This window comes from Borostomias antarcticus (assembly GCF_949987555.1).
Source record: "Borostomias antarcticus genome assembly, chromosome: 2".
NCBI classification, from domain to species: Eukaryota; Metazoa; Chordata; class Actinopteri; order Stomiiformes; family Stomiidae; genus Borostomias; species Borostomias antarcticus.
The window spans coordinates 4,321,829-4,336,619 of NC_140235.1; the positions used below are offsets into that span (position 1 = coordinate 4,321,829).

At 48.5% G+C, this 14,791-nt stretch overlaps 1 protein-coding gene across 1 annotated transcript in view; it reads right to left on the minus strand.

Moving 5' to 3' along the window:
* pcnx2 (pecanex 2) overlaps positions 1-13,536 on the minus strand; it is a gene marked incomplete at both ends in the record, with an annotated part of 26,220 nt that extends 12,684 nt beyond the window's left edge. The window contains 20 exon segments of the mRNA XM_084461390.1: positions 184-325; positions 565-715; positions 1,492-1,584; positions 1,680-1,791; positions 2,972-3,081; positions 3,971-4,062; positions 4,675-4,785; positions 5,661-5,832; positions 6,020-6,052; positions 6,171-6,324; positions 6,559-6,701; positions 8,141-8,276; positions 8,502-8,580; positions 8,734-8,876; positions 9,244-9,400; positions 9,598-10,854; positions 11,526-11,562; positions 11,719-11,836; positions 12,095-12,297; positions 13,384-13,536. Of these exon segments, the coding sequence (XP_084317516.1) occupies positions 184-325; positions 565-715; positions 1,492-1,584; positions 1,680-1,791; positions 2,972-3,081; positions 3,971-4,062; positions 4,675-4,785; positions 5,661-5,832; positions 6,020-6,052; positions 6,171-6,324; positions 6,559-6,701; positions 8,141-8,276; positions 8,502-8,580; positions 8,734-8,876; positions 9,244-9,400; positions 9,598-10,854; positions 11,526-11,562; positions 11,719-11,836; positions 12,095-12,297; positions 13,384-13,536 (3,596 nt within the window).
* Between the last annotated feature and the right edge of the window lie 1,255 nt (positions 13,537-14,791).

Sequence of the window (14,791 nt, forward strand, 5' to 3'; positions counted from 1 at the left end):
GGGTCAGTGTTAGGAGGACGATGGTTTTTAGGAGGAGAGGGTGGGGGGGGGTCAGTGTTAGGAGGAGAGGATGTGGTGGGGGGGGTGAGTGTTAGGAGGAGAGGGTGTGGGGGGGGGTCAGTGTTAGGAGGAGAGGGTGTGGTGGGGGGGGGTCAGTGTTAGGAGGAACGGAGAGGAACTCACTGGATGCCCAGCTTCTTGCGGTGGCTGAGGGAGAAGCCCTCGTTGGTGAGCGCGCTCAGGACGACGGCGGGGTAGACCACGTACTTCTCGAAGCAGAGCAGGCCCGCGTAGAGACGCTCGAACCACATCAGCCGGGCGTCCTCTGAAACGGGAAAAGCCCGCGCCACAGTCAGTCCGGCGGCGTCCTGTGAACGCCGCACGCCGTCGTACCAGAAACGTGTAACGCGACGCTCATTCACAAGGGGAGGGGTTAGCGAAAAACATGAGGGATTCAAATGAAAACTTTAAATGATTTCGGGCTGAGTTCTTCGTCCGGTCAGAGTGAACCGGCGGTAGCAGTGGGTTTGGAAAGCCCCCCGGGGGGGGGAGCACAGGCCTGACCTCGCGGTTCGAACTGTCCGTACTCCTGGCTCTTGAGGACGGGGTGGGAGATCCAGAGCCAGGGGTGCTGCTTCCTCATCTGGGGGATCAGGTAGTGGGTGACCAGGCCCACCGTCCCCGCCAGCGCGTACAGCACGATGGTGACGAACGGCTGGGGACAGGGAGAGTATGTGAGTGGGGGGGGGGGGGGTAAAGGGAGAGAGGGATGGAGGGGGAGGAGGAGAGAGGGATGGAGGGGGAGGAGGAGAGGGGAGGAGGAGAGAGGGATGGAGGGAGAGAGGGATGGAGGTGGAGGGAGAGAGGGACGAAGGGAGAGATGGATGGAGGGGGTGGAGGGAGAGAGGGATGGAGGTGGAGGGAGAGAGGGATGGAGGTGGAGGGAGAGAGGGATGGAGGGGAAGGAGGAGAGGGACAGGGACAGGGAGAGTGATGAGAAGTGAGGGGGGTTAAGAGGGAGGGGAAGAGACTGATTAGAACAGAATAGATCTTTATCGTTGGTTTTGCAAATGAGTCTTTATCTTGCAGTCCTTATTGCAAATGACAGTCTTTATCTTGCAGTCCTTATTGCAAATGACAGTCTTTATCTTGCAGTCCTTATTGCAAATGACAGTCTTTATCTTGCAGTCCTTATTGCAAATGACAGTCTTTATCTTGCAGTCCTTATTGCAAATGACAGTCTTTATCTTGCAGTCCTTATTGCAAATGACAGTCTTTATCTTGCAGTCCTTATTGCAAATGACAGTCTTTATCTTGCAGTCCTTATTGCAAATGACAGTCTTTATCTTGCAGTCCTTATTGCAAATGACAGTCTTTATCTTGCAGTCCTTATTGCCCGTCCTTAGACGAAGACGCTAATATAAGACATCAGTCATGGGTTGGACTAGGATCATCGTAGTTAAGAGAACCATAAGGGTCCGATTCACTCACCTTGAGGGACAGGAACACGGTGCTCGCTGTGATGGCGAAGGTTAGTATGTAGGCGATGGAGCACACCACCAGATCTGAGTACAGAATCTCCTTCTGCAAACCAGGGGGGAACCAAGAGCCAAATGAGTCTGATATTTCGTACCACCTCTACCTATCTACAGTCAACAGACAAGAGGACTTGTTCTCACCACAGAGTTCCTGAGCTTCTCTGGAAGGGGATCCTTGATGCCTGAAGTGTCGACATCCTCCTCTTCCTCGTTGTCCACCAGGGCTGGCACCAGTTTGGACTTGATCAGAGACCTGAGGGGGGTATACTGTGTTTTTGGTCTTTTTTCTTCTTTTTTTTTTAAACTTGTGCTGACTGTAAACTATTATATTATCCGACATTGGGCTTTATTTTCATGCTGGGTGCTAAGTGATATGTGCTACTGTCACTCAATATTTCTTGCCTCCACCGAGTTTTGTGCGCAATGAAGACGTCTGTAAATTGCAAGTTTGGTGCGTCTTCATTGCACACCAAACTCACCGGCACAAAAATTGTGCCCAGACAGAAAAAACATAGACAACTGGCCAATAAGTCAGCCAAACAGCTTGCTAGCCAGCTAGCTAATCAGCCAACTGGCCAGCCAGCCAGAGACAGCAGCTAACCAACCAGCCAGCCAACCAACCAACCAACAAACCAACCAACCAACCAACCAACAAACCAACCAACCAACCAACCAGCCAACCAACCAGCCAACCAACCAGCCAACCAACCAGCCAACCAACCAACCAACCAACCAACCAGCCAACCAGCCAACCAACCAACTAACCAGCCAACCAACCAACCAACCATCAAACCAACCAACCAACAAACCAACCAACCAACCAACCAACCAACTAACCAGCCAACCAACCAACCAACCAACCAACCAACCAGCCAACTAACCAACCAACCAACCAACAAACCAACCAGCCAACCAACCAACCAACCAGCCAACCAACCAACCAACCAACCAACCAACCAACAAACCAACCAACAAACCAACTAACCAACAAACAAACCAACCAACCAACCAACCAACCAACCAACCAACCAAAAAAACAGCCAACCAACCAATCAACAAACCAACCAACTAGCCAGCCAGCCAGCCAGCCACAGACAGACAGACAGACAGACAGACAGACAGGCAGACACACAGACGGACAGACAGACAGACAGACAGACAGACAGACAGACAGACAGACAGACAGGCAGACACACAGACGGACAGACAGACAGAGACACAGCAGCCAACCAACCAACCAGCCAGCCAGCCAGCCACAGACAGACAGACAGAAAGACAGACAGACAGCCAGAGACAGACAGGCAGGCAGACAGACAGATGGACAGACAGACAGAGACACAGCAGCCAACCAGCCAGCCAGCCAGCCACAGACAGACAGACAGACAGACACAGCAGCCAGACAGACAGGCAGGCAGGCAGGCAGGCAGACTTACAGGAGGACTGAGGGATCGCTGCTCTGGCGGCTCAGGTGGTAGGAGAAGACCACCAGTAGACCACAGAAGCTTGAGAACAGGGCCGGAGTGTGCTGCTCATCCCAGGGCTCCTGGACAACAACAAACAAACAAACAATCAACAACAACAGCGACAACAACAGGGAGGAGCCACAGAGTTCAAGACAGTATGAGGAGTAAGGTTAATAGGAGATGTCAGCACAATATAACATCTCTGGCAACACTGTCTGGAGAGCCCTACCGTATGTTCCACCCCCCTCTACCTACACCCCTGCTATTTCTAATGCCATAGCTACAGTACTTACATCACCATGCTTTCCTGGGGCTATTTTTACTCATACTCCCATTGCCACTCTCTTTAACACCGGCAGTTAGAAATACGAAATCAACAACCAGAGAGCCCGGTCCCAGCCTTCCATACAGCACCAACAACAGAGTGTTAACTACTGATAAAAGCCGTTATCACATCTGCCTCTCCTCCGCTCTGCTGTACTCTGCTCTGCTCCGCCGCGTCGCAAACAACAGAAGTGGCGGTTAAAAGATGTACTAGAGCACTCAAGCGAGCGGCGAAAGCTGTTAAAGGAGTAGTAAAGGGAAAATGCCTGTTTAGCCCTGTTTTAAGGTTACTTCTGATCATATACAATGGTTCAGATCAAAACGTTGACAAAACTAGCACTTTTGAGAAAGTCTGATAATTGCTCTACCACCGTTTTGGTCATACAATGGATGTGGGTGGGCATCTTGAAAAATCTCTCAAAAACATGTTAAACTATTAAAATCTCGATTTCAAAGACTCCTACTCCTTTAAGTCGCGTTCCTTTAAGCGCACACGCCCGCTGTCAACCAGGGTTTTTAATCCCGTTCCCAGACGTTTTCTGTTCTCTCTGCTCTCTCCCTCCCAAATATCTCCCTCTCTGATTCCGTCCACGCTCAAAGACACAGCGTTCCTGGGGAGAAGGGCGGCGTTCAGGGCGGCTGTACCTTGAGCGCCCCGAAGCAGAAGCCGTAGAGGAGGGAGAAGGCGGTCAGGCTGCGCAGGATGCTGTACATGGCGGAGTGGAGGCCGGTGGCGGCTACGGCAGCAAACCACAGGGTTCAGGTTAGGGTCAGACACAAACCACAGGGTTCAGGTTAGGGTCAGACACAAACCACAGGGTTCAGGTTAGGGTCAGACACAAACCACAGGGTTCAGGTTAGGGTCAGACACAAACCACAGGGTTCAGGTTAGGGTCAGACACAAACCACAGGGTTCAGGTTAGGGTCAGACACAAACCACAGGGTTCAGGTTAGACTCAGACACAAACCACAGGGTTCAGGTTAGACTCAGACACAAACCACAGGGTTCAGGTTAGACTCAGACACAAACCACAGGGTTCAGGTTAGACTCAGACACAAACCACAGGGTTCAGGTTAGACTCAGACACAAACCACAGGGTTCAGGTTAGACTCAGACACAAACCACAGGGTTCAGGTTAGGGTCAGGAATAAACCAGGACAGATCAGAAACAGAAGAGGTCAGATAAGCCTCACAGCCTTTTTATGGAAATACTGTGTGCTATTGATTTGTACAAATGGTGCTGTATAAATAAAATGACATTGACACGCAAGCACCGGAGGTGAGAATGTTAGATATTTCCATCGGATTCATAATATTTTTTGAAATGGAAGCGCAGAGCTCCACAGACCTGTCCCGCCGAAGAAGTGCATGTCGATCTGCTCCAGCAGGTAAATGACGAAGGTGTTGATTTGCGGAAACAGGCCGATGAGGAAGGTGATGGGGAAGCAGTAGGTAAACCCTGAAATAAAATCAACGACAGAAAACTGTCTTTCTACGACCCACGGAGAAGCCTCACAGACTGGACTGAGATCATTACCGAGTCTCATAACTGAGTTTCCCTGGGAACTGCAGTTCAATAGTGTTTAGGATGACTGTAAAAGGTCAGCCTGACATGTATCCCCATTTTGTTTCACTTCATTATTCAGTCTGAACAGAATCCCATTTCATTTGTTTCTGAGATGGGCGTTGCTGAAGGAGTCCTCAGCGATTAGTTCGTCCCCTAACCAATTAAGTTGAGCAGTTTTATTCAAAGGATTCATTCAAAGGATGCTGATTTATTCCGGGGAGCCATGGTGGTGCTGAACCTGGTTTTGTCGGGTAGTTTTTTTCTCTGCTGATTCGTGTAGCTTGGGGGTCCCTCTTCAAAATACAGGAGGGTGCTCGGTGATATCCTCAGAGCATTTTCAGATATTAACCCCTTTATGCCCCAAAATCCCATAAAAATTATGAGATTTAATGCAAAATACTTAAAATCAAATTTGCAACGTTTATTCATAAAGGATATAATGTATTGTACAATGTATTTGATTTCAAATTAACAAATATTTACCCTTTTAGGGAAAAGGATAAAATGTTTGTGAAAATTCAACCAAGAACCAAGAGAGCCTTTCCAGACCCTGAATCACATTTCGAAAATTTGAAAATTCAAATTCAGGGGTGAAGCCAGGCAAGTAAAAGGTAGCTTCCCAACATAGTCCAAGCTTTCTAAAATGCCTAGCCTACTAACCCTCCTCGCCCAGACCCCTAGCGAGCATTAAAGTCTTGAGTTCTACTTCTGTAAAGCTACAGTGGATAGAACGGTCCGGTGACGGTTGGAGTGGTTCTTGGCCGTACCTACTAAGACGTCTCGTAGGAAGCGCAGCGTGTCTGAGATGGTGATGGTGATGCCGTAGACGGTGGAGACGGGGAGGTCGTCCATCCGCAGGGTCGTCTCCAGCAGCCAGATCAGGCTGCAGAAGATACAGAAGTAGGCCGCTCGGCTGTAGGCTACAAGCTGGTTGTGGCCCTGTGAAGGGAGAGCAGCAGAGGGAAAGAGATACAAGGAAGACAAGGAAGGGAGAGAGAGAGAGAGAGAGAGAGAGAGAGAGAGAGAGTCACTGGCTCTGGAGAGGAAATCTGGAGGAACATGATAATTTCCTATTTCTCTGAACAATTTCAGCTGAATGACTTTAGGAAATGTAACATAGACTCACATGTGTGGGTGAGGCAGCATCAGGTTGGACACTCTGCGACACAAACACCAAGACATTAGAGACTTGCCATGTTGTGTGGTTGACAGTCTGTACAGTATGCTATCTGCTACTGTATACAACAGATGACATTGACTGGCATGGTCTGTGGTACCTTGAGCAGAGAATACTGGCAGCTGGCGATGACAAGGCAGAATTGGAAGACCCAGAAGTCTTTGAAGCAGCCATGATTGAGCAGCAGGAAGCCCAGGAACGCCACCAGGAAGGCCATGAACACCGCCACTAGATTCTCCACAACATCATGGTTCCTATTGGGCCACAAGCCTGTCAATCACTCTGATCGTCTCAGTCCCTAGCCAATGACAGGCAGCAATATTCTTGGTCACGATCACCTACAGTACTACGTGATAGTTCGCACCCAAAACATTGACTTTGGAAGTTATTGTCAATTGTTAGATGATAAGTTCTTATTATCATAGTGTTTCTATTGCTCGTTCTACAGTTCCTCACCAGACGCTGTTGTGGGCGGGGCTTCTATTTACCTGTCCAATAGGGCGAGCAGGGTGAGTCTGTCGTACAGGATGTTGACCCACTTCCCTGGGAAAAGCTTGAGTTTGTAGTAGAGCTTCCTGGTGGGCTTCTCCTGAGTGGAGGTCTCCGATGACTCATCTATGGAGTCCTCCTCCTGGGAGGAACACAGAGAGGAAGTCGTGTAATTGTGCGACACAGCTAAACGTTCTCGTAACGTTTGGATGTTGTTCTTCTATCTCTGTCAGAGCACTGTGCTTCTGTGCTGGCCTTCACATTCCATTTCCATAGTTATGCGGATGACACGCAGCTGTACATCTCTGCCGAACCAAACGATGCTACAGCTATGCACTCCATTATCCTACTTGTCTTTTGGCAATAAATAAATGGATGAGCAATAATTTCTTAAAATTAAATGATGACAAAACTGAAATCCTAGTAGGCCCCAAAACATAACACAAGACTCTGCAACCAGAACCACAAGGAGACTTAGAATTGATTTTAAGGTCCTCCTCATACAAAGCCATTGATAGGCAAGGACCAAACTACATTAGTAACTCTCTTGTTAACTACGTGCCTTGAAGAACACTGCGACCATCTGGCGTGACGATAACACTGTCAAGCTAGCTAATGTTAGTGGCACTAGCTACTGTAGCTAACGTTACAAATGACAAGCAGCTAGCTATTTTTTGAGCCTCCCAAAGACAGAACAGCTGAGATATGAGGTCTCATAGTTAATTTGGACATTTTCAAAAGTTTTCAACTTGCTAGTGTTTGATTGTTACCTCCGACTCTACAAGACATGTGCAACCGAATGCTTTCATGTGCGGAGCCTTGAGCTCTCTGAGCACCCTTTCTAGTTGTATGTCTATTTTTATGTGTCAAGCACTCTGTACATGTCATTTCTTTGTTTTAAAACACTGTAGTTTTGAGCTACATTTTTTGTATGAAAGGTGCTATACAAATAAAGTTATTATAATTATAATATTATTATAATTATTATAATTATTATAATTATTATATTATTATAATGATACTAATATGATGATATTGTAATCACTCCTGTTCCAACACTGCTGCTTTACAGTAGTAACAGCAGTTGACTTTGCTTAGTCGTGGAAAAGGAGCAGAGTGCTTTTTGAAAGGCAAAATCTTAAAGAGACTCAAACGACCAGAATGCACTTTTCATCAATCCCTATAGTCATGCCTAGCTAGCATTCCTGCCCTGGCCAGCCCATTAGTTACCTCAGCAGGTCCAGAGAATGGCTCTGACTGTCGGCCACTATGAGCTACGAGCTGCACAGTGAGAAGAAGAAGATCTACGGCCGTGGCCGAGGCAGCCTGGGCTCTCTGACCTGCTACCGGACAGTATTCACTGTGAAGACTGGCTACTGCGGTGGACTGAAGGGATGAGTCACGGTCATAGTCATAGTTTTAGAGTAAGCGTTATAGAGTCAGAACACTGCAAGGCCAAGTACAATGGTATATGGATTGGGGTGAGGAAGCAGAAATAGAATAGAATAGAATAGAATAGAATACAATAGAATACAATAGAATAGAAGAATGTGAGTGTGTGTGTGTGTGGTGGGGGGTCACCTGAAAGATCTCTGGGTGTGTTCTACGAGGGCGGAGTCTGTGGGCGGGGATGATGCGTCGCTGGAAGGGACAGTCCGCGTGCCCACCCACCAGGCCATCCTGGCACTCCGAGTTAGAGGAGGTAGAGAGGAGGTCACTGGACACACACACACACACACACACACACACACATATATATAGATTAAGTGAAAACAAAATAATAATCTTTAAGAGGCTTTAACATGTACCGTCTTTAGAGGCTTTCAGTTAAAAGCTTTTTCCCTTTAGTGCTTGGTGTAATATATCATATCCTATTGCAACCAATGGACTTATTACTAATAAAACAACCCTTCGGTTATGAGAGTGAGTAAGAGGGCGTTACCACATGTTGCCAGTGATAAGCTCCGCCCCTAGAGGAAGGTTCAGGGCTCTCTCTGCATACAGCTTCCTGGGTCTGTCTCCTGGAAGGCAGAACACACACACACACACACACACACACACACACACACACACACAGCCACAACAATCAGAGGTCGAAGAGTAATCCACCAGGTCCATATGTGCAGGGGGTGATAGAGTGTAGAAGGTGTAGCAGTAGTGTAGTAGCTACTCACTGTGTACTGTGTGGAAGGTGTAGGCATCTTCCTTGTTGGTGGCCTCTGGCCTGCAGATGACCTGCAGCATGGAGCTCTCTGACTGGGAGGTCTGGGAGGGGAGGGAGTCGTAGTCTGGATCCTTCTCTCTGTCTGTCTGGGGGCTGGGGAGGGCATAGAGAACAACATTACTCTGGTCTCACACACACACACACACACACACACACACACACACACACACCATGGTCTCTCTGTCTGTATCTTGTGAGCTGGGATGCTACAATGAAAGGAGGAAGCTGACTGGAAGTTGTCATCCGCCTTGATTTTGTGGGTGAAATGCCTTGCTAATGGGCACAACAGTAGGATATATTCACCGTGGATCTGAAACCGATCCGTTCGGACCCTCCACTCTCTCATGATCTGGTTTGTGATTCAAACCAGCAACGTCCAGGAGGTCGGCTACCTGCCCGCTGTGACCATCTTTTTCCCATCCCTTTCATCTCTATTTTCCATATCTCTCCACGCCGTTACCTGTCAGGGGAGACTATGGGGATAGGCTTTTCAGAGACGGCGAGGAGTGTGTCCACGGTGGCCAGGCTGTTGGGTGGGTTAGGACGCTCCTGCTCCTGGCTCTCCGTGTTCGTCTCTGTGATCAGCTCGTCGGGTCTGGTAGTCCCACCCATTTCCTCTGTCAACAGGGAAGGATTTTTTTTTTTTAAACAAAATTTTTGACCTTTCGTCCATCTCAGTTATCTCTAACGTATAGATATTTAGAGTTAATATACTGTAACTTATCTCTTTGAGGCACACAAAAAAAATGTGCAATGTGCAGCTGATAAATCAAACAAATTATACTTTTACAAAGAAGAGGTCTATTAGCCCCACCTTCCTCCACTGCTCTCTCCTCCTCCTCTGGCCCCTCCTCCTGAGGGTTGGCCCCGCCCCCCCGGGTGCTGATGGACCCCAGCAGCGACACAAACTCCAGGAAGCTGGTCTCGTTGGGCGTCTGGCCCTCCTTGGCCTCCAGATCTGATTTGGAGCTGGTCATGGTAGGGAGCTGGTTCTTGTTCTGGGCCCGGTCCGCGATCAGGACCGCGTCCTTCCCGCTGTCCATGCTCAGGCCTCGGACGTGCGTCCTGCCCCCGGGCCCGAGTGCGTAGCGGCCCAGGGCAGGCGGGATCCGTAGGAAGCCCTCTGTGTCCATGTTGAGCTCTGGGGGGTCGTTTTCGTCATGGTGGGAGTGGACGTCGATGCCTGAGGAGCTGTCCAAGTTGTCATTGGTTAAGTGAGGACTGGAGCTGTTCCCATTGGTCAGCTGGGGGCTGAGGTATTCCTGGTCTGGCTGGCTGGGCTCCAGGTGCAGCGCTGCTGAGTCAGAACTCACTAGATTGATCTCAATGTCCTGAATGGTTAACGACCGCTGGGCGGAGTCTGCCTCGGAGATCGCCTCCCCTCCCCCCTGCCCCTCCTCCTCCTCGGGCGAGTCAAAGGTGATGACGGGGATCCTGATGCGGCAGTCGTCCGCGCCAGCCCCGCCCCCTTGGCGGTCTCCGCCCCTCTGGGCGTGGGCCTGGGCGGACTCCAGGATGCTCTGCTTGACTGACTCCTCCAGCTCGGCGGCCATCTGGGCGTCGCAGCTCATGGTGATGATGATCTTCACCGTGTCGCTCTCCTCCAGCCGGGCGGACGGGGGGCCCGACGTGTCCACCAGGACCACGGCAATCTCATCCGAGCAGTAGGTCTCCTCCAGGGGACTCTGGGCGGGGTCGGGGGCCGGCGCAGGGGCCGGGGGCGGGAGAGGCTCCGGGAGGTCTAGGGGGGTCTCCAGGGTGTTGTTGTTGGGGTCTTGGGGCTGTTTGTCCTCTTCCTTCACCTCCTCCTCCCCTTCCTCTCCGCTCTCTGGACCACTCCCCTTGGAGGGGGGCAAGCCTTCGTCTGCGTCCTCCCTGTCTGCAGCGTCCCCCGAAGCCACCCGGCCGACGGCTCCAGCCTCCCTGCCGTGCCCAGAGCTGGGCCTCTGCTGGGCCTGGAGGAGTGGGGCGGCCTGGTCAGGGTTGGGGCTGGACAGGTCATCGGGGGAGGGCTCCTCGCCAGGCTGCAGACCCCCCTTGGTTCTCTCCTCCTCCCCACTCTCACCCTGATCTGGAACAGACCACGGATAAGCCGTTAATAAATAATAATAAAAACAAATATGGACATGCACATGGACCCTGCGCAACTAGCATAATATTCTGATGTTAAGAATGTTTCATTACATTTAGGACATGGCATGACGACCATATTCAATTAATGTAACAAAGAAATCATACTCCTAGTAAATAAATTACAATGGAAAAAGAACTGTATTGTAAAAATGCAGAACATGGATTAAATGCTATTTTAAATGAATATTGCATTTTGACTGTTTCCCCAGTCTGTTTCATTGTAGTCTAGATCTGATAAATTGTTGGAATGCTCACACTAAATAGAGAAAAGTCTATTGTGTTGTATTGAATTGAATAATTATGTTCTGAGTGTAGCCGTTCATCCAAGCATGCTAAGTTTAGCAATCTCCTCCTCTGCACCCTCGCCATCGCCAGACTGTATGAGGTCATTTATTGGAAGAAGGCAGCTGATGGCTGCATGCCTGTCTGGGCATAATGACGCTCAGGCGGGAGGGGAAGGAATCAATTCATCTCTGAATCCATAACAGGGACAGCCAGAGAAACCGTGCATCTGCAAGTGCAGCATATGAGAACACAGAGCAGCTATTCCCCCCAGCTGTCTTGTAAAGGGGAAAGAGGAAAGGATGGAAAGAGAAAAGGATACCATACCTTCAGTAGTCTTCGCGTCCCCTGACTTGGGACACTCCTGTTAGGGAAGACAGGTACAGGCCGTGAGTAGAACGGAGAACATTAAATCTCGTCTCTAAAAAAAAATGGTGTCGTATAGTAATAGTCTAAATGTGTGACCCCGGCCTTGTAACTGTGAGGTTGTGCGGTGGTCTAAGCCGTCCGGTCTACTCACCACTCCTATCAGACCCGGGTCCGTCTCTGTCTGCTTCACCGTGACCTGGATCACCGGACTAGACCTGTTCCTGGTCAACATCGTCATGGCAACGCTATCTGGTACCGTGCTGCTCTTCCTGTTTGGAGAGAGAGTGGCGGGTTGTGGTTGGAATCTACAGTATATTTCAACTGTGTGTGTGTGTGTGTGTGTGTGTGTGTGTGTGTGTGTGTGTGTGTGTGTGTGTGTGTATGTATGTGTGTGTGTGTGTGTGTGGTGTGTGCGTGTGTGTGTGTGTGTGTGTGTGTGTGTGTGTGTGTGTGTGTGTGTGTGTGTGTTACTCAGCAGCACACTTTCCTAAGCAGTGTTAATCTTGCCCTCCAGGCCGGAGTCGTACCTCAGGCTGGCGGGCAGGCAGGAGTCGGACGCGTTGCTCTTCTTCTCTGGTCCTCTGCTGACATCAGAGAGACTGCCCTGGGGCACTGCTTCGCCGCGGTCAAACATCAGATGGAGGCGGTAGTTGGCCGCCTTGATGAGGATGAAGAAGATGGTGACGCAGGTGCAGTAGATACTGAGGGCCATGGTGGTGGGGGGCAAAGCCTGGGGGGGGGGGGGGGGGGGCATAAACACACAAGATATCAGAACCAACACAATAGCACTGCTCATGCCTCAGGTAGTACAGCCAATGGCCTCCAGAGGCTATGCAATCTAAATATAGGTGCTTAGGCTATAGCAGAGATTAAACTCTCGAGACCCAGACAGTCTAAGAACCAACCAATGGAGATTTAGCTTTGGAACGAAACAGATTACAAATTATCAAGTGATTTGCAAATAATAACCTAGTTTTACAGGAAAATTGCATTTAGTATACATTGTGAGGTGAAGTAACAGGAAAATAAGACAAACCCTATATCTGCTCTACAAATAGGTCTAGATTAGTGGGACAAAATTATGCAACATTACATAAATTATAATTAACTACCCCAGCACTGCACAAATACTACAGTATATTGGGTCATGGTCCTTGATTCAGATTATATCGGCCTATAAATAATAATAATAATAATAATAATAATAATAATAGGCCTAATAATAATAATAATAATTCGCCAAATAATAATAATAATAATAGTGATTAATTTTATGTATAAAGCACCTTCTATTGTGAAACAAGCTCAAAGTTCTGAAACAATCACAAGGTCATTAAGAAAACAGAAACACTAATTTATCAAATAGACATGACATTAGCATAGGCTATAAAAACAAAACATCTGGAATGGTGTCTACAAGCATCTTTTCCAGAAATTATCATTCCAGTATTTCATGAATGACGCAGAATAGCCTACAATTGACTCCCGATGGATGACTACTGTAGCCTATTTATCTGATGCTGGAGGAGGGGATGGCGAGGCGTGTCCGTGTGCCACCGCATGTTGACTATCCACGCAGCCATGCGTTTCATCACCGAACAGCATGCAGAGAAAAAATGCGACAATACAATTTTCTTCTCGTGTAGGCCTAATGAATGAATGGACATCGCAATTGCTCTGCTATTAAAAAGACAGCATAACAAGCAAATGTAGCCTACTTGTTTATATGAAAGGACCGTGTTAGTCGATGACAAAAGCATTCCGTGACGCAATCGTGCATTTAAACGTTATGCACAGTGCGGCCTTCCAAACTCACCAAATGTAGTGACAGGGGAAGCATAAGAAGGAATATCCACAGATAAAGATGACAGGAATTGTTGAATTTGTTTTGATCTGGGTCGTGATACCATCCTCCTGTCAGTGATGCCCAAACCCCCTGCCGCAGGGTCTGGACCGCCTGCGAGACCATCCTGTCAGCGGGTATTGATGCTGCTGCTGCTACAATGTAACACGGCGCACAAATGCAAGTCGACCCATTCACTCCGCTGCTGTGTCACTATCCATTGTCGTCTCTCTCAAGCAATTTCTGTCGGTAATAACCGCATCGTTCCATCCGAGTTTCAGGTCACTCGTTACGGCTGTGGTGGTCCTCATTCTGTCCGATCTTGCTCTGTCGGTCCAGCTGCGCTTCTCTCCAACCCCCCTCCCTCTCCTCTCCTCTCTTCCCCTCTCTTTCACCTCACCGACGTTGCGTCTCATACGCACGAATCGCGTGCGGGTAGCCTGCCCCAGAACGCAATAGAAAGGCCTAAAACGTTATTGTAGCCTAGATTAAAACAAGAATTGTATTCTAATCCTACTTATTAATGGCCCTGGTCCTGGCCCTATAGCTGCGGGGGCTGGAGTATGGCTACTGTTCATTTATTAACTTCAAAGAGTAGACTAATTAGGTAGGATGTTGACTGCTGTAGGGTAGGTGGCTAGAGTAGCCTACTTGATTCCCAGGTGGAAATTGCAAAATGTCTCTGAAGAGGGGAAGCCTGTTTTTAGATTCCATCATACATTTCACATAATGTTTTCCAACTTGAAATTAAAAGTCATTTTTAATTACATTCAACAAACATTTAATCAAAGAAACGAGGAATGACATATTACGCTATACCTCCATGTAAAACAACCATATAACGCAGCTGATTAAGAAAATAAAGAATGTCAAACATTAAATCAAAATTAATATACACAAAAAAAATAGATAACGATTCAAAGCTTAGCCGTGCAGGCTTAGGTCTACATTTCCTTTGCTCATGTTCTGACCAGGCTGCCTATTCTGGTAGTTGTCCAGGAGGCAGGCTAAATGAAACAGGCAGCCTGCAATCGATAGCAACAGAGACGTCTTGTGTCCTCACTGAAGTTTAGGGAAGGAATGCTTTATTTGGTCTCCTAGTCCTCCTGTGGGTGTGGGTGTGTGTGGTATTTCATTGACTGGCCCAATGGCCAGAGCCATAATTCTCAGCGGGCTCTCCTCTCATGATTGTAAAGGATGCTCCTCCCTGCTCTGTCCACCGTTCCCTCTCAGGTCACATGGTCGTTAAGCCACCAATCCGCATGTACTCTGCTAAGCATCCCACGACCCAGTCGGTCAGACAGAAGCCATGGCGTCGCTGATGGCTTGTTTTGATCAAAGTTGCTGGAACTTTTCTTTTGCGCTATTATTCTGGAAATAA